Source organism: Anthonomus grandis, chromosome 3, assembly GCF_022605725.1.
Source record: "Anthonomus grandis grandis chromosome 3, icAntGran1.3, whole genome shotgun sequence".
Classification (NCBI taxonomy): Eukaryota; Metazoa; Arthropoda; class Insecta; order Coleoptera; family Curculionidae; genus Anthonomus; species Anthonomus grandis.
In genome coordinates this window covers 20,354,016-20,378,082 of record NC_065548.1, presented here as the reverse complement: position 1 = coordinate 20,378,082, position 24,067 = coordinate 20,354,016, and the positions used below count along the sequence as shown (strand labels likewise).

General features: G+C 30.1%; 1 protein-coding gene across 6 annotated transcripts in view; it reads right to left on the bottom strand.

Annotated features, from left to right (window-relative positions):
• Positions 1-24,067, bottom strand: part of LOC126734734 (POU domain, class 6, transcription factor 2) — a 262,067-nt gene that overhangs the window by 143,106 nt on the left and 94,894 nt on the right. For 4 of the 6 annotated variants that reach the window (XM_050438457.1, XM_050438461.1, XM_050438462.1 and 1 more), the window contains exon 2: positions 19,082-19,219. In XM_050438457.1, the coding sequence (XP_050294414.1) occupies positions 19,082-19,132 (51 nt within the window). In that variant the 5' untranslated portion in view covers positions 19,133-19,219. Of the gene's footprint in view, positions 1-19,081; positions 19,220-19,322; positions 19,496-24,067 lie in introns of those variants that run through there. The other 2 variants (XM_050438459.1, XM_050438460.1) reach the window with 2 other exon arrangements.

The window sequence follows — 24,067 nt, the reverse complement described above, 5'->3', positions numbered from 1 at the left end:
AACCCCCAGAAGTTTGATCCCATAGTTCTAAAACACCCTGTATTAAATAAAAATTAGATATGTAAATTCAAAAGCCATTTAAGCCATCAGTAGCATATGCACATCTTTTTAACTTTTAGTAATATTAAAAAAATACCAAAAACAAATATGTAATAAAAAGTTTTAAGCCATTTTAAGATTCTGATAAAAGGTGACAGAAATTTTTTGTTCTGTTATATTTTTTTATCTATAAAATTATCTTTTTTTCTGTAAAATTACAAATGACGTAAAAATTCAAATAAAATACTCAGTTTGCTTTAATTCCATATACGTCTTTGCCGCTTTCTATATGTCTGTTTTTTTATTTTAAACATTATAATTTTCCCAATTACTTAAATTGTCCATTAATATAGGAGCGACTACAATCAAAAACTTTTTAAACAGAAATAAATCCCGGGAATTAAGGGCGTGCGAGTACAACGCAGAAAATTTAAGCCCCTTCTTTCAGATGAACAAATAAATTCGAACTCACCCCTTCTATAAAATTAATCTTAAAATCTGCATAGTTATTAATAATAATAGAGAATGAATCACCGCCGCATGGTGGATAATACATAGGGAAAAGCAGAAACAAAACGTTTAGGGGTGAGCGGGCTTTCGACGAGAACTTGCGTTAATACCGACATCATTATGCTAAATAGTCGTCATTGAAAATTATCATAAAATATTATAATTGTTTTTAAAAATAACTTGGTACAACAACTTGTACTAACACATTTAAGTACTTTTAATCAATCAAAGTTAAGTAACAACACTCAATCGACCAAAATCTCAACAGATTAGACCCGCAAATATTTTATAGACCTTTAAATTGGACACTGCAAATTAAGCAGTGTTTTCTCGAGATAAGTTACTGGCAACTTAGAGTTGAAGAAGCCCCCGGGATGTCTGTTTTATCCAAACCCTAGGCCGGCTACGATGACCCCTTTACCGCTCCTCGGGGGTTGTAAGGCCACTTTGAATTCCAATTTTGCGAGTTAGGATCTGATGCTGCAAGATTCTGGCAAAATAGGTCGGACAAAGCCAGTGTTTAACTTATTTCTTTTTCTTTATGTGAGTTAAAGAATGTTTTGTATATACAGAGTGTTACAGAATAAGGTGCTGATCCTTAACAGTGTTAATTCTTAAGTGATTTTAAGAAGAAAAGTTTGAATAAAGCTATGTCCTAAACTTTTGAGTTATAGGGTATTAAAGTCTGAAGAAAAAAATCGTTTCGTTATCCTAACTTCCTAGATATCTTTATAAAATTTAGCACAAACCCTCTAAGAATCAATAACCATTTTTTGATGTAGGATTTTCTTTTAAAGTTTAACGAGTGGCGTCCGTACAGGAACGAAAACTATTTATTTAAAAAAAAATATTAACGCCACTGCTTTTCCGTAAAATAAAAGCTATTTTTATATATCGTTTGTAATATTGGTTAGGAGATCAATAAAATCAAAGTCCAATCCTATTTAAACTTATCGTCGTTTCGCAAATTATATTTGCAACTTTAGGGCGCTAAAATATAATAATAATAATTAGGACATCAAAAAAAAGTGTTTGTGCAGTTAAAACTTAATAATAATGGAAATTAAGACTACTCCTGACTTAAGTTCAACATATTGAATTGTAAGTATTATTTTTTCTCATTGCTGTAAAATCTATCCTTTTTTTCTCGTTTGCATTATAAGTGTGTATCTAATGTTGGTTGTATTACAAATAGGAAAATCAGTTTTATTTATGTTAATTTCAATTATAATTAAGTTTTAACTGTACAAATACTTTTTTTATGTTGCCCTAATTATTATTACTCTATTTAAGCGCCCGAAAGATGTAAATATATTTTGAGAAACGTCGGCAAGTTAAAATAGGATTGGACTTTTAGTTAATTGATTTATAAAACCCGATAATATTATAAAAGATACAATTTTATTTTATAAAAAATACTATTTTCATAATCCCCATTCAATTTGGGGCAAATTTGATTCTTGACTTTTTTTCATCTGACATGCAATTACCACGGTCAATTTATTCATATATAATATAAATTTAATGATGAGCACTCTATTCTGTTATACCCTATAATATATGGTGTGAGTTTTTATAAGAATTGATTTAAATGTAAGGTTAATAGCATCTAAAAAAGAAACTTGGTATAATTCTTCATCAAAACGAAGTGAGTTTATAAAAGTTAGTAACCCTTATAAATGTGGTAAAATGGAACTATGAAAGTCTCTTATTTTCTATCAATTTTATTAAATATTTACTGAATAATATCAACTGAAAATAGCGGCAATAATTATTTCATTTAAAAAAATACAAATTAAGTTCTTTAATACTCTGATGTACAAAGTAAATTCAAATCACTCAGATCTCTTGCTTTTTCTTTTTGAGTCAACAACTGACCAATGGTCCAAAAATATGCTTAAACAATTTGCAATAAAATTAAACCTGTGTGAAGAAAAGTATGTTTATTGTATTTGCATGAATAAATAACATTCACCATTTAAATGGCAACTGTCTAAGATGGTTAAATTAGGGTAAAGCATGTTTTTCATTAAAGATGTTTGATTTCTCATTTGGTCACTTAAAAGCTGACTTCCAAATAAGCTCCACAAAAAGATAATTCGGGAGTACTTAAAACTGTCATATTAAAATGAGAAGATTATGAGAAAAAGACCGATAATGGTAGCTAATAGACAAAATATATTGAAAATCTGAGAGTACTTAAAAGTATATAAAATTAGTAGTATATAAAAAAACGAAAAGTTTTTAAAACATATTAGTATATAAAAGAAAAAAAAATATTAAGATATTTAAGATCAGCCTCGAAATAATGATAAGAAAAAGTTTAAACTTTTAACAATGGCATATTGTTTAAAGATTGCAATTTTATAAGGTTTTTACACCCTTATAAAAAAAACTATTAAATGAAAACTGATGATTTTTCTGAAGTTTTCTGAAAAATTAAACTCGACCGTTTAACCAATATCCTTCTAAAACAGAAGGACTTAATTATCCAGTGCAACTTATTACAAAAGTACACCACTATATTTCAAACTTCTTATTATAGGAAACACGTAGCTATAATTTTGATTACTAGTGCCTTCAGCCTCTCCAGGAGGATGCTATCGTTGACCATGTATCAATAAAAATATGCAATTAAAATGCCAAACTAAAATAACATATGTGGACGTTCCTTTTAAAGGTTCAAACTCCTTAAAGATAGTTCTGAAACCCTATATGTTGCACTGACAAGACAAATAACCACTTTGGCCTTTCTATATTTTTTGTGACTTACTTTCTTAAATTAAATGCTTTTGTTTTAAAAGCAATTGCGAAAATATTTGTCGGGTAAAATTACTCAGAGTCTATCCTTTCTACGATGTTTGTTAATATTTATTGACATTCTATCATAAGTCAGATTCGAAGGATTTCATTATCTTAAGCAACTTATTAGATAGGAACCCCACTATATTCAAATAAACCAAGTATCTGTAAGGTTATTTACTAGCCTCAGCCTCTCTAAGACGATACAATCGTTGGCCCTATCAAAAGCATGGACGAATCAGTATATATATATATATATATATATATATAGCCTGGAGACCTCTCAAAGCAATTGGATATGCAACCTAAATACCAAACAAATTAATATATGTGGACGTTCCTCATAAAAATCGAAACCGCCTACGATTAAAGATACTCATTAAACTCGATAAGAATTTTTCACTGAAAAGAGAATCAAGCACCTTGTGCTTTTCTACAGAATATCATTAAAAAAATTAAGAGACAATCACTGTATTCATTGGATATAGGACTTTATAAAAACTCCTCATTCAATTTTACTGTTTTAATAAATATTTATTTACAAAAGAAGCTTCTTTAAATTTTATTTCCTTAATATTTATTAAGTCTATTAAAAATGAGACTATTATTTTGTACCTCCTAATATATAGTATACTTCTAGTTGATTATGTTACAAATTACTCTAACCAAGAATGCGAAAGTTTTGCAAAAAAACGCAAATCGATTTCTGTGACCTTGAGAACTGGTCTCAGAAAAACTTTGAATGACAAGTATTTTGGCTTATGAAAAATAAAAGACAAACTACATTGATGTTAAAAATTGTTTTCTATGTTAATATAATGCTAAAATACGAGATTATCTGGTAGGTACCTAATTTAGTATGGACAGGACGCAGAATTGAAGTAATAATCAAAATATTTTATTTGGTTGGAAATATTGTACCTGAGTAGTTCTTCCAAATCTTGAGCTGTGTTTACATACACAATTAAAATGAGCATGTCAAAAATTCAAATTTTAATTTTATTATAATATTATTATTATAATTATTATAATATTTTATATCCTTAGTCTAGCAAAAAAATAAGGATAATAATAATTTTTACTAGTTAATGAAACAAAATAACATTTCATGAAAACTCAATAATGGTCAACTAAAGCATTATAATATATTTTTTCTTTGCTTTTTATCTAAATTTATAAAATTTTTATGGACTAAAAATATATATTATTTTTAATTTAATTACTCTACCATACTCGCACAAACCATATTCATTTATTTATAATACATAATTTAAAAATACTTACTTGATCTGGTTTATTTAGCAAATAGATACAAAAAAACTGACAATGATAATTATTGTTGCATTAATGTATAATAAGCAATGATGAAATTAGAAATCTGATTTGGTCATATAATTATTATTAGATTTGAATAATTTAGTAATTAATATACGCAGATAGTTTACCTTTGAGTAAATATTTTATGAAAAAAAATTATTTGCTTATAATATACAGGGCGTTATTATCACGTCATTGGTTACATTAAAGGTTAAAGTGTGTAAAATTTCATGTTAAATAGAAAACAGCAACTGATATAAAGTGAGTTGATTCTATTCTACAATCACAAGTTTCTTCTGGCATCTACGTCAATAAAGAAATAAGTGTATGTTCACCAATATATACTATATTTGATTTTTCTTAAACTGACCATAGAAGATCTAAGCTTTGTAATAATCTATTAACGCACAGCTAATAGCAATCCCCCTATTTTGATTTATATAGTACTTTAAAAAACTACATATTTTTCTATACCTACTGTGTATTAGCTTTTAAACAACAAATATAATTATAGTTATTAAAATTATTACCTATTCTGGTTTCTATAGGGAGTTAAGAGAAATTAATTAAACATTTTAAATCTAATATAACGTTAATTTATTTTTGCTCTATTATTTTAACTAGAATCTGACGACATACCTACAATAAATGCATAATGCGATATTAATGAATTCAAAATTAGAACAACAAAAATTCTGAGCTACATTCGCAATCTCTTTTCACGTATTTGATTCGATATTAATTACATCGCTTAGATTTATGCAAAACTTGTTTTTCGTCTAAATTATTTGATTTTATTATGAACGGGGAATTATTTAAAAGTTTATAGTATATAGTTAGTCTATATTTTCCACCTCATTTTAATAAAATTTTCCAGTTAAAAATAAAAAAATAACAAAATATTTTCTCTTTCATTTTATATTAAATATTCAGGAATTTTCTGGTAAGAAAACATTTCAGTTATACCAGAATGACCTTCTTTAAAGTTTACTTTCTTTTAAGTAAGATCTGATCAGCTGCATATAAAAAATCTCAAAGAGTTGTTTAAGAGACATTCACGGTAAAAAAAAATATATTAGTTTAGTTTTGTGAGTGACAGTTGTATCGTTAATTAAGATTTAGGAACTTGATGGTAATTTGATTCTCATTTCTGAAACCTTTGAACTTAATGTAAATTAAAATATCTTGCGAAAAAATATAATGAAATGAAACCTAAACAATTAACACAATCCAAAAATAAAACTATTTATACATATATACATAAATCAGAATAATTGAGACATTTAGATCAGAATAATTGGACAAATGTATAAAAACCGAATTAAATACATATTTAGAAAATATTGAAATTTAATACATACGAAATCATTTTGAAACCACTGCTAAACATTAATGCATTCAAAACACAAAAAATCATCATAGTTTACCGAATATATACAGGGTGTTCATTTGAAAACTTCCCACCACGGATTTATCGAAAACTGTTAAAAAAAAAACGCCGAAATACGTCAAAAGGTTTGTCAAGGGGGATAACTTTCTAACCTAAAATTACTTCACCACCTTTCACCCTCTGCCCCCCAGGGTCATCCCCTTAAAAATTTTAAATGGCAAGCGGTATCGAGTAATAGCTTGTTTAAAAGGTCTTTCAAAGTCTTTTATTTTGACGTTTGATTTTTTTAAATCGGTCGATTCGTTTTCGAGAAAAATCTTTGTTTATCTTAATTTGTTCAGATAGAAAACAAAAATATGAAAATATCAGTTTTTATTTAAATAAATATTCAAAATGTTGCCCGTTTCTGGCCAAACAATGATATAGGCGATGTTTAAATTCCTGATGGACATTTTCAAAAACATGTTGTGGGATATCACGGCAGCTGTCGATGATACGTTGACGAAGTTCATCCAAACTTTTAGGTTGGGGAGTAAGCACAATAGATTTCAAATGACCCCATAGAAAAAAGTCTAACGGCGTTTTATCAGGAGATCTAGCAGGCCATTCTATAGGCCCCCTTCGCCCTATCCATTTATCTGGAAACGGAAACTCGTCGTCTAGCCATTGCCGAACGGGAAGAACATAGTGAGGAGGAGCGCCGTCTTACTGGAAATATATTTCACCTCATCAAGTATAGGGTCTCCATCATCATCGATTTGGTTTTCAATGGATTTAGTGATAAGCGGATTGATGGTATTTTCCAACATATCCAAATAAATGTCTCCATTTAAATTTCCGTTAATAAATAATGGCCCAATCACTTTATTTCCTAAAATGCCTGCCCATACATTAATTTTTTGAGGGTACTGGGTACCCTTCTATAAATTCATGAGGATTTTTATTGCTCCAATATCTACAGTTATGGTTATTAACAAATCCATTTAGATAAAATATGCATTCATCGCTGAAGCAGATATTCTTTACATGAATAGAATTATCGTTAATCGCTTCAGTAATTTTTTCACAAAACTCAACTCGCCTATCGAAATCGTCTTCGGTTAACTCTTGGTAACTCTTGGTAACTGTGTAAACAGAGCTAATGAAATACCAGTGGCAGCAACAATTTTGCATAATGAAGTATTAGGATTTATTCCAAAATGACCCAAAACTTCAACTTGAGCGGCTTCATTCAAAATTCGCCGATGATCACGTTTTTATTTGCAACAGATCCAGTTTCAGTAAACTTAGTAACAAGGTTCAAAACATACCTATGCGAAGTTATCTTCTCCGGATGTCTGGCGTTAAACGTGACGGCAGTTTGCCGAGCACATTGATTTTGGGCACCATAAATTAGAATAATTTCCACTCTTTCGACTAGTGTGTAAACCATTTTGGACGTAAAATCTTCAATTGAACAAATAAATTTTCACTATTCCAAGACTGTCACAAATGTAACTGACGGCAAAATAAATTCTTTATTTTCCTTAGCAACTATAAATAACTAAGCAGGTATAACAATAAATACAGTTCGCCCAGGATATCTGTATTAATGAAAAGAATGCGGAAAAAAAATTCAGGTTGTTCTTTAGTTTTTTCCACGTCTAAACTTCGGAATTGCTCTTTATGTTGGTAGTTTCCGTTTTAAATCATAAACGAATTGTATATTTGGCAAATCCTAACGGGCAACATTTTGAACACTTATTGAAATAAAAACTGACTTTTTCATGTTTTTGTTTTCTATCTGAACAAATTAAGATAAAAAAAGATTTTTGTAATTTTCTCGAAAACGAATCGACCGATTTAAAAAAGTCAAACGTCAAAATAAAAGACTTCGAAAGACCTTTTAAACAATCTATTACTCGATACCCCTTGCCATTTAAAATTTTTAAGGGGATGACCCTGGGGGGCAGAGGGTGAAAGGGGGTGAAGTAATTTTAGGTTAGAAAGTTGCCCCCCTTAACAAACCTTTTGACGTATTTCGGCAGTTTTTTTTAAAACAGTGGTTTTCAATAAATCCGTGGTGGGAAGTTTTCAAATGAACACCCTGTATATAGTATACATAGTATAACAATAGATTATTAATTCTAAGGAAGTAAAATTTTGAAAATTGTAAATAGCATAATTTAATTCATTTAAAAATAGAAAACAAAATGTCCACATTAATATAACCGTTAATATGGGTGGATGACCACTTCGGTTGCTAATAACAGCTTGATATCTGTTTAAGGTGATAATACTTAAATGATTAATGTCGTTTTGCTTCATTTGTAGTCATTGGTCTTGCATACAGTTTAGTAATTGTTTCTTTGCCGAGAATACTTTTTCCCGATTTAAAACATTCCTTTTTAATTTATTGAAAACGTGCTCGAGAGAGAGATTTAAGTCAAGGGACTACACAGGCCAAGAATATACCTGAACATTGTCCTAAAATATTTCCAGCGCTTCTTGCAACATGCAGACGTTCATAAGTACGACATTTTTATGAAATTCTATAGCGGATGGATAAACAATGGGTTCCAGAAATTGATCCCTGTTTGTTGTTAAAAATTCTTTAATCGGAACCAGATTAGTTCAAAACATCAAAGTTCGGTCAAATGTTAAATGGTTTGCAACTAAGATGCATTGTCAAGTGTTCTTCACAGTCGCAGTTCTCTTAAATCAAAACGTTACCCAAACCTTGATTCATTAATAAAAAATAAGCAAGCCTATACAACCTATTCTTATAATGCTTTTAGTAGAATTGAAGAATTGTCGAATATTCAAAAAAATAATAAATTCAAACAAATAATAAATTCAATTTGTCTTAGAACTAATTGTTTTTTTATTAAAACAAAAAGTAAAACGGCTATTTCTCCTTGTTCCCTAGATCATTTTAATGTGTGTATATTAACATGTACGTATCTTGTTATTATGTTATAAAATAAGAAATAAGTCGCCCAGATATAAGTAATTCATAAGTAAGTACATTAACCTTACATTCGCTCTGAAATTGACCAGCTGAAGCAAAAGTTGACAATTAATTGCTCCGTTAATAATAATATGTAAAAAAAATTATATTAGAACATAGTTAAGCCGAAAATTTGAAATATAAGTAATCTTCTCAGGATTTAAATTAGGAGAACTATTTCAATTTGTTTACTTGTGGAAGAGGTTGCCTACTGGAGCTTGAGTATTACAGCCTGAATATTACAGGGTATACCAAAACTCAAAAGGAAAATAAAGCAAATATCGATTTCCCAAAATCGCCTTCCAAAGATCTACAAATCTAATTTTTTTCCTGGGCCAATCGTTAGTTTTATATTGTAAATACCGAGAAACTAGCTGATTCTCCGTAATTGCGGAATGACATAAGTGACACACTACACGACGTCTCGAAGGTTAGCGAGAATCCAGAATAGCGTTCTGACGAGTATATAAGGAGCCGCATCGCTAATGGAAGTCAGTTGTCAGTTCAGTAAATAAAATCAGATATAAATTGTTGTAAATAAATACAGTAATAATTAATATTTGAGTAGTAGTAAGTGTTATTAAGCCTATTTCGTAGTGTAAATGTGTAAACAAATTAGTTGACTATTTTTGATTGTTTTAATTCAGACAGAACGTGTAAGAACAAACAATATGTTTTGCAACATATTCCATTGTAAAATATCTTGCACATGTTTTACAATCACTGACGAGGAAAACTGATAGCTTTGGTAATAATTACTCTCTTTTGGCTCAATAAGTAAAAGCCATAAAATTCTATCTAAATGATATTTTAGTCGCTTTTTAGAGTGGATTAATAACTTAAAATATGACAAACAAATATGAATATAGTCACCATTTAAATACCTTTCCCCCAATAGCTCACCACTGACGATAAAAAAATTTCCACAAGAATTAGCAATAATTCTACCATCAAATAATTCAAACCTAATAAAGGAATTTTGTGGATGCATCAACTTTTCAATAAAGACTCTTGTATTTTTATTTCATTCAATTATAATAAATCGGATATAATATCGGACCAATAATATCGGACACCATGACTTTACTGCTATATTGTAATTTGTTATATTTAGAACAAGCATACATCAATTGAATATGTAAATTGTAACTTAATTTTTATACACTATCTTTCAGTTATTAAAATATAATTTATTCAAACAAAGTTAGACAAGTTTAAAATTGTTATACTAATCAGGTTTCCGTACTAGATTTATACATTTGATAAGAGTTTATTCCACTCGAAGCCATTTCAATAAGAAACGTCTCTAAAGCAGATGAGACAGTAAGCCTTATATTGAAGCATTAAGAGAATTATTAATGTTTTAAATATTCAGACAAACATCTCTATCACAGACTCACAATATTATTTAACTAACTGAGAAAAATATCCCAAATGGTAATGATATTGCAAAATGCAATGTCTTATTTATTAGGTCTTTTAACACCATTTAAATATAAACTCAGAGATAAGAGAAAATAAGGTACAACTCTAATATTCCTAATATAAAAATTTTTGTCTCTTTAGTTTTTTTGACAACTGACAAACTTATGCAAAAATTTTTTTTTTTTAAATATTTAACGTTCTTAAATATATTTGTCAATTTGTGCTTTTATACTAGGGTCATTCTATTCTACAATTAATCAATAAGGTTTAGTAAAATTTTTTTCCAATTGCTTTAAATACATAAAATTACAATTTTCACTTTTACTCCACTTCTTACTGGACACTGCAGATGGTTTAGGAAGTAAAAGTGATTTGCCCGTAAAAATAAAATACCGACTGGAAATACAAAAAAAATGGATTTTTATTTCCTTAAATATTCTATACTTTTCTTCTCATTCTATCAAGCTAAATATGTTATTTTATGTGTTGCTTTCTTCCTGAGAAATAGGTGTCAAATGAATATATAACAAGACTCAACGTTTCTTATCTAGATCAGAAAATGTGTAATATATAAATAGAGCGAAGCCAGTTTATAGTTATCATTTTAGAAGCCAGCTGAATATAGAGTGTTCTTTTCATCTAACTGAAATATTCATTTTAGGTGCACTTAATAATGAGCACTTTGAAGAAGTAGGAATATGACAATATGGCTAACATTAAAAGGTTAAAAAATCATTTTTTTACCTATTGTTTCTGACAAAAATATCCACAACAGACACACGACATGCATTTCTTCCTACCCAATTGACCATTTGGGCACCTTAATGTGGAGGGTTGAGCTAAAACTTAATGTTGAGCAGAACATTTTCCAAGTTTTACTATGTGTTTTATTTAAACGGGCCTTTTTAATGAAACTAATAATCTACCAAAATACGCTTGAGGTGCAACGAAAATACATAATTAACTTCTTCTTACTAATTTTATTTAAGGTTATATCATAAGATCATTAAATTTAAATGTATGGACGTGCATATTTTCTAAAACTGTAAAAACCAAAGACTTTTTCCTATTATAAAGCAGCTCTTTAAATACAAACATTCATGTAACCGGCTACTTTATTATGATGATTAGAATTTATTTCCCCATCAACAAACAATAAAAACAACGTCAGTTTGCGCATTAGCACACTCAAGTGGTATAATATAACTTATAGCTGGATCGCATGTTCTCCAACTACTTATTAACTTCAGATAAGAACCGCAGATTTTAAAGTTCCACTAGGACTTTGTTATTTTCCTTTTGATCCCTGAACAGATATACGCCGACATTAGGAGTAATTTTGAATTAATTTGTACGTTTTAATTATAATATGAGAGTTGTTGGTGGGCAAAAATACCAAGCCGAGCTTATTTTCAAGCGAACTTGCAACATAAAGTATGTTAAATAGGGTGTTTGCTAAAAGGGAGTTTACTGTTATCGGGGTAATATTCTGGTTAATGAACTTACTTACATATTTTATGTTTTTTTATGTATTAAATTTATGGAGACTTATAAAAAATAGAAAATAGAATTTGGCTGTTGAGTATTGGAATACATATTCCAGTGCTTTTGAAGGAATAATCTTTGAATAGATTTACATATAAGAAATTTTATATTTAAATTAATGTTTTTTTTCGATTTGTTAAAAACTAGTTAAGTGGGATCTGAATTTCGTGAACCTAAGGTATAATAAGACAATTAGGTATAAGTATAGACATACGAGTAAAGTCCAACAATAACCAGAAAACAGAGGAATATTATAATTCCGTGGACATATTAAACTTATACCTATAATAAACCTTATTATAATTTTTTAGATTAGAGATGAGCTTAACTTCATCATATCTCTTGTAGGTATTTAGGAAGTTAATAACTGAAACTTAAACATATATCTAAGTAAATTAAAGTCGATTGCTTCAATGTGATTTGCATTGAGCGACCACACTATCAGCGCATATTCGAAGTGTTAGATGAGTGTGTAGTAGAAATGTCAAAAGTATAAATTAACTACTTAAAAGTTTAGACTTTAAGTTTATTAAATTAATTAATGCAATTAAGCTGTTGAATGAACTTAAACTCTTATATACTTTAATTGTGTTCATTCTAATGTGTTGAAATTTATGCACTATACATACTTTAAAGAGAATAACGTTTTCCTCAAAAAGGTAATAACATTACATTTGGAAAATACCAACCAAACCATTTTCCTTTTACCACTTCATCAACCTATTTACATATTTCTGAAAAGTAGCATAATTCCCATCATGGTTAATTGCTCGACATAGTTTCAAGTCATTAGCGAAGAGTAATTAACATCATAAACTTACTTCACACTTACATATGTATGAAAAGCTTCAAGAGTCTTACAATCAGTGCGTTGAGGCATACTGGATGATACCAAGCAAGGATTTGAAAGAAACTTAATGACTTTAACACTATGGCATCTATTTACCATCAAATTCTCCTACAATTTAAAAGTTAATCCAGCAGTGTCGATGCTCTATACTTTGGCCAAAAATAAAAAGTTAATCACACGGTAAAAAGCTTTTAAGTATTCTGTGAAAATGCGGTAAACTATGTTAACCGACCCAAAAAGTTCTGACAATCTGGTAAATTGGTAACTATAGATTTTTTAGGACATAAGCAACCATTAAACTTAATATGTTTTTATTGTCAAAAACTTCTTAAAATAGATAGACTAGGATAGACTTAAAAATGCAGTAGTAACATCAGTATATAAAAATGGAAATCGTAATAAAATTGAGACAACATGCCAATAGTGTTTTAAATTCTTTGGCAAAACCTTTTTGAATTAATTCTATCTAAAAATATATCAGATATCTTTAATAGATTTTCAAAATCTCAACATGGTTTTGGTTAACATGGATCTACGCTGATTGCACTAAGGCATTTAATTTTGTCTATCACCAGATTCTGCTAGACAAGTTGCTCGGCTTTGATTTTTCTGAACGAACGTGCTCATATATAAATATACCTGATCTTGTAAAGGAATTATGGAAGGAAACACGACAGCAGGTTGTTAAAGTTAGAAAATCAATATCTGGAGGTTTTTCTGGATTCTGTGGTACCACAAAGTAGTAATTTATCGTTACCTTATAAGTTTTATTGATATTCTTATGAAAGTAGTAAAACACCCGGAAAGCCTTTTTTGCTGATGACTTGCAAATATATAAACGTATAAATTCAGAAACATACTGCGAAAAGTTCTAAGAAGATCTATACGATGTAAAAAATTAGTTTAAGCAAAATCGTAGAACTTTTACCAGAAGATTTTACAACTAATAATTCTACAGGTTGGTCGTAAAATAAGAAAAAAATAATTTAATATCTCGTAATTTTAATATATCTCTCGAAATGTCTGGAAAAAGCTTTTTGACACTAATTTTTAATTAGTTTTAAAAAGCTTATAATTATAAAAAAAAATTACGAAGCATGTGCAAGTGTCCAATCGTTTTTAAGTTATTCTCATTCAAAATTTGAAAATTGAAGAAAAAAATTAAAAAGAGAAAAAAATAAAATAACTTTAAAAACGTTTTATTCTATCGAACATAAAGCTTCGTCAACTTTAAAATAATTTTATTTCAGCAAATGATCGAGATGTCTTCCGTTAGTCACCTGACAGTAGCCTAATCGATCAACATTCCGAGCGTTATTCGACGTATTTCTTGACGGATTGATTGTTTTAAATCACCTAGATTTCCGATTGGCTTTTAACTACATTCCGCTTTCAGCAATAACCTCATAAGAAAAAGTCTAGTAGTGTTAGATCGGGTATTCTTGGTGGCCACTCAATAACACCGCTCCCTCCAATCTACCTGTTTGGGAAAGTATCATGCAAAAAAGTTTGGACTTCCATAGCAAAAAGGGGAGAAGCACCATCTTGTTGGAACTAGATGTTATGATGTGGCAAATACGGACGTTCTATCTCGGGAAAAAGGGTAGCCAGAGCTAGAACAATTTTTTCTTCTAGAAAGCTTTCACCATATTTTAACAGGTATCTTTCACCTGTTAAATTTTCTTTAAAGAAGAAAGACACGATATAAATGTCATCAACAACGCCAGCCCACATGTTTATTTTTCGATTGAATTATGTATATCCTTCCCTTATCCAGTGTGGATTTACATCGGACCAGTACCAATAGTTCTGGATATTTACGCCATCATTCAAGCAAAAAATGGTTTCTTTGGAAATAAGGATATTTTTGACTAAATTTGAATTCTCAAACCCATATTTTGCACAAGCTCACAAAATCCGGTTTCCTTCCAAGAGTTCTTGATGAACTTGTATCTTATAAGGGTGCTTTTTAATTGTATGTAGTATCTTAAAAACACTTGTTTTTTCAATGCTTATATCCTTTGCTGCCTGCCTAGATGCTACATGCTGATTATCTTGAACCGCCAATAAAACTTCTAACTACATATTTTCATTAACTTGAGGACGACCACATCTAGGAACATGTCTTATATGACCGAATTGATTAAACTTTTGCTTAATCTTGCTAACTGTCCATTGCGATATTGGCGGACGATTAGGGTATTTTTTATTAAATATCTCACAAAGTTTCTGACTTAATTACCGTAGCCAATCATTATCAAGATTTCTATGCGCTGTATCTCAGTAAGCCGCATATTAATGTAATTTAGTGTTGAAGAAATTAAAATAGACTGGTAAACCAATAAAACGTTACCAAAATACACACAGAACTGTCAACGATAATCACTATTAATATTAATAATTTCTTTGTTTCCCGCATCATAAATCCAAAGCTTGCTTACTCCAGAACCCTTAAACTTAGGTATATGCAACATGCTACATGAAAAATATTTAGAATTGTAAGGAAAATCCACAAATATAAAAAGAGAGAGAGGAATTTAGGTTTTAAGGCCATTTAGCGCCCTGTACGTTTTCATCCACAATAAAAGGATTTCTAATTCTGAAAATGTTGGTAAGGAGACTTGGTCTATTGTTAATGAATTAAAGGGATAAGGCTTCTCCATCTATCACAATCCCCACTTCACCGGATAACTTAAACAACTACTTTATAATAGTAGCCAAAAATCTCATGAATACCGTAAACTCCTTCCCACGATCCTCTCTCATATCTCGCTAATGAGAATTTACATAATTTCTTTCTTAAACCCATAGCATTAGAAGAACTACGCAGCACAATAAAAGACATTAAAAAACAAATCTTCATCTGGGGCTGATGGTCTAACACTCAAAATGTTTTCAAATCTGCCGGATATCACTTTTAAGCCATCTTTCCAATTTGATTAATATGTCTCTTCAAATTGGAATCTTTCCAAGCTGCCTTAAGACGGCAATTATTATTCCTTTACATAAAAGGGGGCGAGAAGGATCAATGTTCGAACTATCGCCCAATTGCACTTCTCCCAACATTATCGAAGATTATTGAAAAGACTGGTAAAGAAACGACTTTTATCCTTTTTGCTTAAATTTAAAATTATAACCCCCGCATCAGTTCGGATTCTTAAGTAACAAGTGCACCAATGATGCTATGTTGTCCCTCTTTAATAATATATATTTCAGCCTAAATAGCCATCTCTCTACAGCAACAATTTTCTGTGATTTCTCTAAAGCTTTCGACTGTGTAAACCCATAATATCCTAATTAATAAATTGCAGCACTATGGAATTAGAGGAACACCTCTCGAGTGGTTCATGTCATACCTGAATAACAGGAATCAGTTTGTTAGGGGTACCTCAGGGCTCAGTTCTAGGCCCTATTTTGTTTCTTCTATTTATAAATGATATTGCTAATCTGGACATAAATGATAAAATGTCTCTTTGCGGACGATACTAGTTTTTCTTGGAGCAACTTAAATATGGTGGCTCTTCGTAGAACCATATCTCGTGACCTAGTCACCATTAAATCGTGGTGCGATTCAAATCTCTTGTGCCTTAACGTCTCAAAAACTAGAGTATTATCATTTAGCGGTGCATTGCAACCTTTTGTAATTAATAACAACAGAATGGAGGTCGTTGACTCCGTAAAGTTCTTGGGACTAATGGTAGACAACCTCTTCAAAATGGGATATCCACATCGATTACTTATCCAAAAAATTAAGTTCTGCATGTTTTGCTCTGAGATCAGTATCCAGGGAGCTAAGTTTGGCAACGGCTATAACAGTTTATTATGCCCTGTTTGAGTCGCACCTCCGATATGCCCTTCCGTTTTGGGGTACGTGTGGTGCGACTCAATTTGAACGCATATTTAAGCTACAAAAGAGAGCTATACGCTATTCATTAAGACTAAATTACAGAACTCACTGCCAGGAATATTTTAAAAAATATAAAATACTAACTCTTCCTTCCTTATTTATATTTGAATCCGTCTGCCTAATCCGCAAGCACTTATCAGATATGTCAGAAAGGCCATCTCACAATTATCCTCTTAGAAACGCAGAGTACGATCTTTATCTACCCAACCCCACGATCAGAACTAGTTAAACGATCCATCTTTACAATGCAAAAAAAAATGCACAATCATCTTCCATTTGAAATCAAATCAATAACAACTTTTTACAAATTTCGGAAAGTTCTGAAACTCATACTTGCTGGAGAGAGCCTTATACACAGTAAACGACTTTTTTTAACAATTAATGTTATGTAATTTTAAGCACGCGCTTCCTAAACACACTGGTAAATATTGTTTATGTTGTTATGATATTGTACATAAATAATATTCGTATATTATGTAAACAAATTAGTAGTTTGCTAATAATGTTTTTGTAAACAACTACCTTTTGCCGACTTTGTATACAAGTGATTGTATACATATTTTTAAAGGAAATGTGACCTAAACAATTTATAAAATTGTTAAGTTTTTTGTATGTTTTGTTGTATTTTTTATTTTTATATATTTGTATTTTTTGTTTTGTCTTTGTGTATATTTTGTTTGTATGATTTATTTAAATAATAGCTTTGTCGACAAAATTTTAAATTTTATGATAATAAAGCATTGATTGATTGATTGATTGATTTATTTTTATATTTTATTATATAGATTTACTTGCTTTAAGAATTCTATTATATTTTTTTTTGTTTGGTTCAAGTATTTGTTAGTGGTGATTGGTAAATGTGTTTTATTTTAAATGTATGTAGTCTATTACAATGTGCAAATATGTTTTATGGTGAGATTATGGTCATTGCAAAAGGTGCATATTGGTTGATTTTCTTTCTTTAAGATATATTCATGAATGGTTTTCCGTGTGGCCTATCAGAATTCTAAAATAATTGATTGGTCTTTTCTATTTAAATTTACATCTAGGTAAGGCGAAGGTTGTATTTTGATTATCTCGAGAAACTTATTGTCGGTTTCGTTTAAATCTAGTTTGAGTTGAGTTAAATATTGTTTTTTGTTTGCAGAAATAGATCTCTATAGTAAAAGGTATTTGATAGTCTACAGCAAATACTAGTTGGATTTTTTGCCATGTTATCAGCTGTTTCATTCCCGCCTATACCTATGTGACTGGGAATCCAGATAAAATCATTTACCATTTCTATTGCATTTAATTATGTTATTTTTTGAATTTTATGAATGCTGGGTGTTCATAACTATACCTTTTAAGAGTATTTAATGAGCTGAGAAAGTCTGTAGCAAATTGAGAATTTATTAAAAGATTATGTTTTTATGAAAGTAACTTACTTTCTTCAAGAGCATGTATTTCTGCTGTAAGTATAGTGCTATTTAAATTTATTTCACAACTTTGTGAAATAAATTAAAAAAAACATATAAAAAAATATAAAAAAATAGCAAAGCTTTTTTTTTTTGAAACACTGTATAAATTTTTTTTCACAAATACGTCTCAAAAAAAAATAAAATCGACGAGTCTGAGCGATTTTAAAGAAAAAAATAAATTTACAATATATTGAATTTATTCCTTACTTTACGACGAACGTGTATAATAAGTATATGTAATACACTGGTAAGATTTAGAATAATGCTTGGGTAATATGGATATAACAAGCAAATCACACTGGATACAATAGAAAAAAATCAGAAAAGAGTTTTAAAATATCTTTATGTTAAAAGAAATAATGTCTGCCATTACCTAGTTCTATATAAAACCACTCTAAAGTACTTTAATATTCAAATTTTAGCAATAAGAAGACAAATATCCTAATTTTATTTATTTACCACTTAGTTACCAAAATTAAATATGGGGTTGGCTTCTAATAAAAAATATTCCATCTATTGAAATAATGATTAATAATGAAAAATTATTTTGTGAAAGCTTCTTAAGCTGTTCACCCCATCAACAATATGATGTGTATTTTTAAACAGATTTTAAAAAGATTATAACGTATCTTTTCCAAAGATATACTAACAAATAGAAATTGTATGTTTGGAAACTCAAACCATTTTTCTGTAATTGGGTTTACCATCATATTTACTGTGTTTAGGGCGTTTTCTAATATTTATTTTAGTTATAAATCTGTAAAAAGTATTAACAGCCTCTTGTATGTAATTAACATTTGATTCTGTTTGTAAGGAGTAACCATAAATTAATCAATAAATAACTTACCTCTTCTTTAATAGATAAATTAGTGGGAGCCGAGGGAGCGTGCATTGGCATAGGTGGCACCCCAGAGGGGACCCAACATTTCACCGTTGTCCTCCTCCACGCTGCCTTCTGCCATGTCAGCCTCGCATCCTGATTCGTCTGCAATAAAAAAAGAAAGTATTAAGTTTAATAATTAAAATAGCCTTTCTGCAGTAATACGCGTTAAAAAATACGGTTCCAACTTATTTTTTGTTTCACTTACTTGCGGATACTCTAAAAAACTCACCGGGTTTTTGGGTTTTTTACTTTACGACCCGGGTTAACTTTTTGTTTGCACATAATGAATTTTTTATGTTCCCGTTTATATTATTTTATCTGAGTTTATTACTTAAAATATTGAAAGACTAAAATTAGTAAACAACAACTTTGTTTGAGTTCGACATGTGCCCAGGGGCAAGGAGGCTGTTTTGTTGACAAACATATTCATCGATTCTCTCTTGTCAAGTTTACACACATGTTCAGAGGAGACATTTTCACCTATATATCAACGCATATATTAATGTTAATTTAACTTATTGGTGTTAGATTTGGGTTTTAAAATAACAAGTGAGGAACAGATATATCTTATTTAAGCGCAAAAATAAGATTTTTAAAGCAAAATAAAAATTATTAATATTCTTGTTGTAATTTTGTAAATTTAAAATGGCAAGACCCGCAAGCAAAAAACTAATGTCATTTTGCGAAATGTCAACTTGTTAACGGCTTTATGTTTACATTCGGCATTTATAAAGTTCTTTGTTTTTTCTTTAGTTTTTTGGTTAAAAAAGGAAAAATGTTTCATTTGAGTGTTTTTGTGAACTATTATGATGATAAAAACTTGCCGTTTTTGACCGTCACAAGGCCCAATATAATAAATTTAAAAATACCGAAATCACAGTGACCAGATCAGCTTTTGTTAATCACCTCCTCGACTCCAAACATAATTTTCCTGACAGCCAAAATATAAAAATACTGCATCAATGCAACAAAAGCTAAAAAAACTAGTCTTGTTGGAGGACAATGGAGATTAGTAAAGCTTTTAAAAGTCCAGATCTGTCCTGTGTTAATGAAACGTTTGATTTTGATGGCCACCTAGTTTTTAATAACCTTAAGTAGTTCTAGACTCTTAAATGATGGTTAGATTTATAAAATGTATAAAGTGATTGGATTGTTTAGTTAAGTTCTTTGTACATAGATAGTGCCACTTTATTGTAAGCTTTGTTTACTTATATCTCGGGTGTTTTGTGTATGTAATGGTAAGTTTTTGTTGAATTCTCCTTTTTTCGGGTTACATAATTTTAATTATTGTTTAGGTCTGATGATGCTCTAGTCGAGCGAAACATGTAACCTTCGTAATTTTATTAAATGTATTTGTGATGCTGTAGATTTCGTGTTTTTTACCGTCTATAAAAGAGTATGACCAGCATCTTTGGGATAATGGATGAATTTTTCGAATAAAGGTGATTTAAGCTGATCTTTTCCAATACTATCATAACATCATGCTACTGTCATCATAAACCTAGAATAACAAAAACTTATTATGAAATCTATACTAATTATAAAATATTTTATTTCCGTAAAAATGCTTCTTATTGGATAGGCACCTTTACTCTAATGAAGCACATTAAAAAAACTTATAAAGAGTTGATAAACGGTAATATTATTAATGGTCTAAAGCATAATTTATTATAAATAAATATTCATCATGTATATTTTTTGACGACGTCACTGGTAAAGATTCCATGTGTCGGTGAAATCAATAATGCGATCAAGCGGCGTTGAGATGTTGTTGTCTTTTTCTCTAATATAGGCACGTTATTTGCATTCAATTGGCTTTGAATATTGACTTCTCTATAGAGTATCTTTTCATATTCTACTACAGAAAATTATTCATATTTTAATTACGAAGAAACTTAGTATTGTTTTGTGCCTGTCAAAATAAGTAGCAAATTTTTATAATATTATATAGTATTTTTCTGCTATTTCTACATAGGCATTTGGCATCAATACATCAGAGACGTTGCAAGCAAACAAACTGCCCATAGTTTTACGGAAATACTAATTCTAGCCTTTAAATCTTCCAAGGTTTATCATCAAATGTACACCTTTGGTTTGCACGTTAATAAAAAGGTTTTACTTTCAAATAAGAAATCTCTTTTAAAGTTGCCTAAATCTAAGCCCTAAGAGATACTTAGAACCATTTTTTTATAATAGATAACTTACACCCTAATGAATGTAACGTCTGATAATAAAGAAGATTTGTGTAGAATTTGTGAGTCCTTACATTGACCAATGATAGCTTTAGTAATCAACTTTTCAAGAAATTTTTTAGTTGAATGACAAAACTCTGAATCTGAAAAAAGCTTTGATTCATAAAGTTATTAAACAAATTATTCCAAACTAAATGCAACAGTCCGATAAAACGCGAATCGCTTTTGTGATCTCCAAAAAGTAGTCTCAAATTAGTCGCATGTATAACTTGAAGTATTAAAATTTAAGATGCTTTTATATAATAGGGCAGACGCGATAAAGAATCGAGATATATATATCGGCTTGGAATTCGGTTAGATTAAAATGATAGAAACCAATAAACATAATAGTTAGAGGTTTCTACTATTATGCTCTAATTTATCTAAATCTAAATATTATGACTGTATTTAGCCTCTCTATTTCATATAAATATTGTTCCTAATGATACAACTTTAATATTAACTAAAAAAAACTAAAAACTATAATATTACATAGAGGGTTTTTGATGTGCAATCAAATCCTGGGGCGTGTGCCTGATACCAATTTTGAACCTTTTACACCCTGATGATCGACACCACTGTGCCCGAAACATGTAGGGAATTTTAAGTTTACTTAATGCTTAATAAATAAGTGGAGGGAGACTAAAGGATTTTTATTTTACCTTAAAATAAAAAAGCTATTTGGCCCAATAAACAGTACCATACTTTACATTTACTAAAAACTGTAAAATAGTACTTTATTAAATAATATATAAATAATTTTGTTAAACTTATTATTTCTTTTATGGTGCCAATATTCACTAATTAGTCAGTGTTACAAGTAAAATAGTCAGTCAATATTTTGCAGTATATTAATTAAAAGTATATTTTTTTAGTACTCAGGGCTTTGCGCGTTACTGATATTGCTATACAGTGTATTTTAATTATACTTTATAGTTTATTAAAAATACTGTTTACCTTTGAAAATTTTAATGAGTTATATGGTGTGAAAATGATGAATAAAATGAAATAAAAAAAAATTACTAAAATTACGAGAGAAAAGTTTTTAAAGAAAAGCGTGTCTTTTTTAATAAAGCTCTTTTAAATAATTGTATAACAAAAACTTAATGTGTTCGATATATGCAAAGTAGTAACCTTAATATAATTATTAATAATCAATAGAATACTATACAGGGTGTTCCATTGATCATGTTACAAACTTCTAGCAGATAGAAAATGTCAAAAGAAAAACAAAAGTTCATATAAACATGGGTCTGGAAAAGCTTCCTCAGGGAGCTAGAGCTCTTTGAAATTTAAAAACTAGTTTTTTTTAATAGCTCCGGAACTACTTTAGCTACCGCAACCAATTTTGGGAGGTAAAATATTGTTAGTACGTTTATTCTTTTGAACCTACTAAATAAAAAAAAATTTACCAGGGGCTTCAGAATCAGGGGGGTATTTGGTAAATTTAGGCCCATTTCTTTAAGACTTTAATTTCTGCCCGTTTGGGCATTAGATTATGATGTTCCTATGCTTTTTACATAAAAAAGGTGCTCTTAGTAAAAGTCGGTAAATATCACCGTTTTTGTGGAAATTAACTAAAACCAAACTAAGATACAGCACCTGAATTAATTATTTTAATAATAATAATAATGCTAATTCGTTGCCACTGTCAGTATTTTTTAAATTTGTCACTGTCAGTATTTTTTACATGATATTAATTCCCTTTTTATTACGGTTAAGTAATGGAAGATTACACTTTTGCTAAATACGCCGATATGCTTTTAATTTATGGGGAAGTTCGATGTAATGGTAGAGCTGCTTCTCGACTATATGAAGAGCGATTTCCCGAAAGGCGAATCCCAGCTCACACACTTTTTAAAAGGGTCAATCAAAGGCTCAGGGAGACTGGCTCCGTTAAAATAAAACGCCAAGATCATGGCGCACAAAGGAACATCCGAATCCCGGATTTTGAGGAAGATGTGCTTCAGCGATTTGAAGATAACCCATCAGTAAGTACTCGAGCAGTAGCTGATGCGATGCATGTAAATCATGTTAGGGTATGGAACGTTGTTAATGAACAGCTTCTTCGGCATTACCACCTACAAAAGGTGCAATCATTAGGACCCAATGGTTTTATGCCCCGCGTCAATTTTTACCAGTGGTTTCTTGACCGGTGTACAGAAGAACCTCAATTTCTAAAATATGTCCTTTTTACTGACGAGGCTTTATTTACAAAAGAAGGCATTTTTAATTCTAAGAATAATCATGTGTGGAGTGAGGAAAACCCTTATGGTATTCATTTTAGGAGCTTTGAACATAAGTTTTCGGTCAATATGTGGGCCGGCATTGTTGGAGAACGCTTAATTGGTCCAATTATGTTGCCTCCTCGTTTAACGGGAAATATTTATTTACATTTTTTAAGAAATGTACTGCCAGAACTATTAGATGATCTGCCCCTAAATAGATGACAGAACTTAGGGCTTCAACACGATGGAGCGCCAGCTCATTTTTCACTTATTGTCCGCGAGTTTATAAATTTAAATTTTGGAAGGCGCTAAATTGGCCGCGGAGGCCCTGTCACCTGGCCAGCGCGCTCACCAGATTTGACACCCTTAGATTTTTTTCTTTGGGGGCATATGAAAAGTCTCGTATATGAAACTCCAGTCGAGTCAGAAGAAGACCTGGTGGCCAGAATTCCCGCAGCTGCTGAAGTAATCCAAACCACGCCTGATATGTT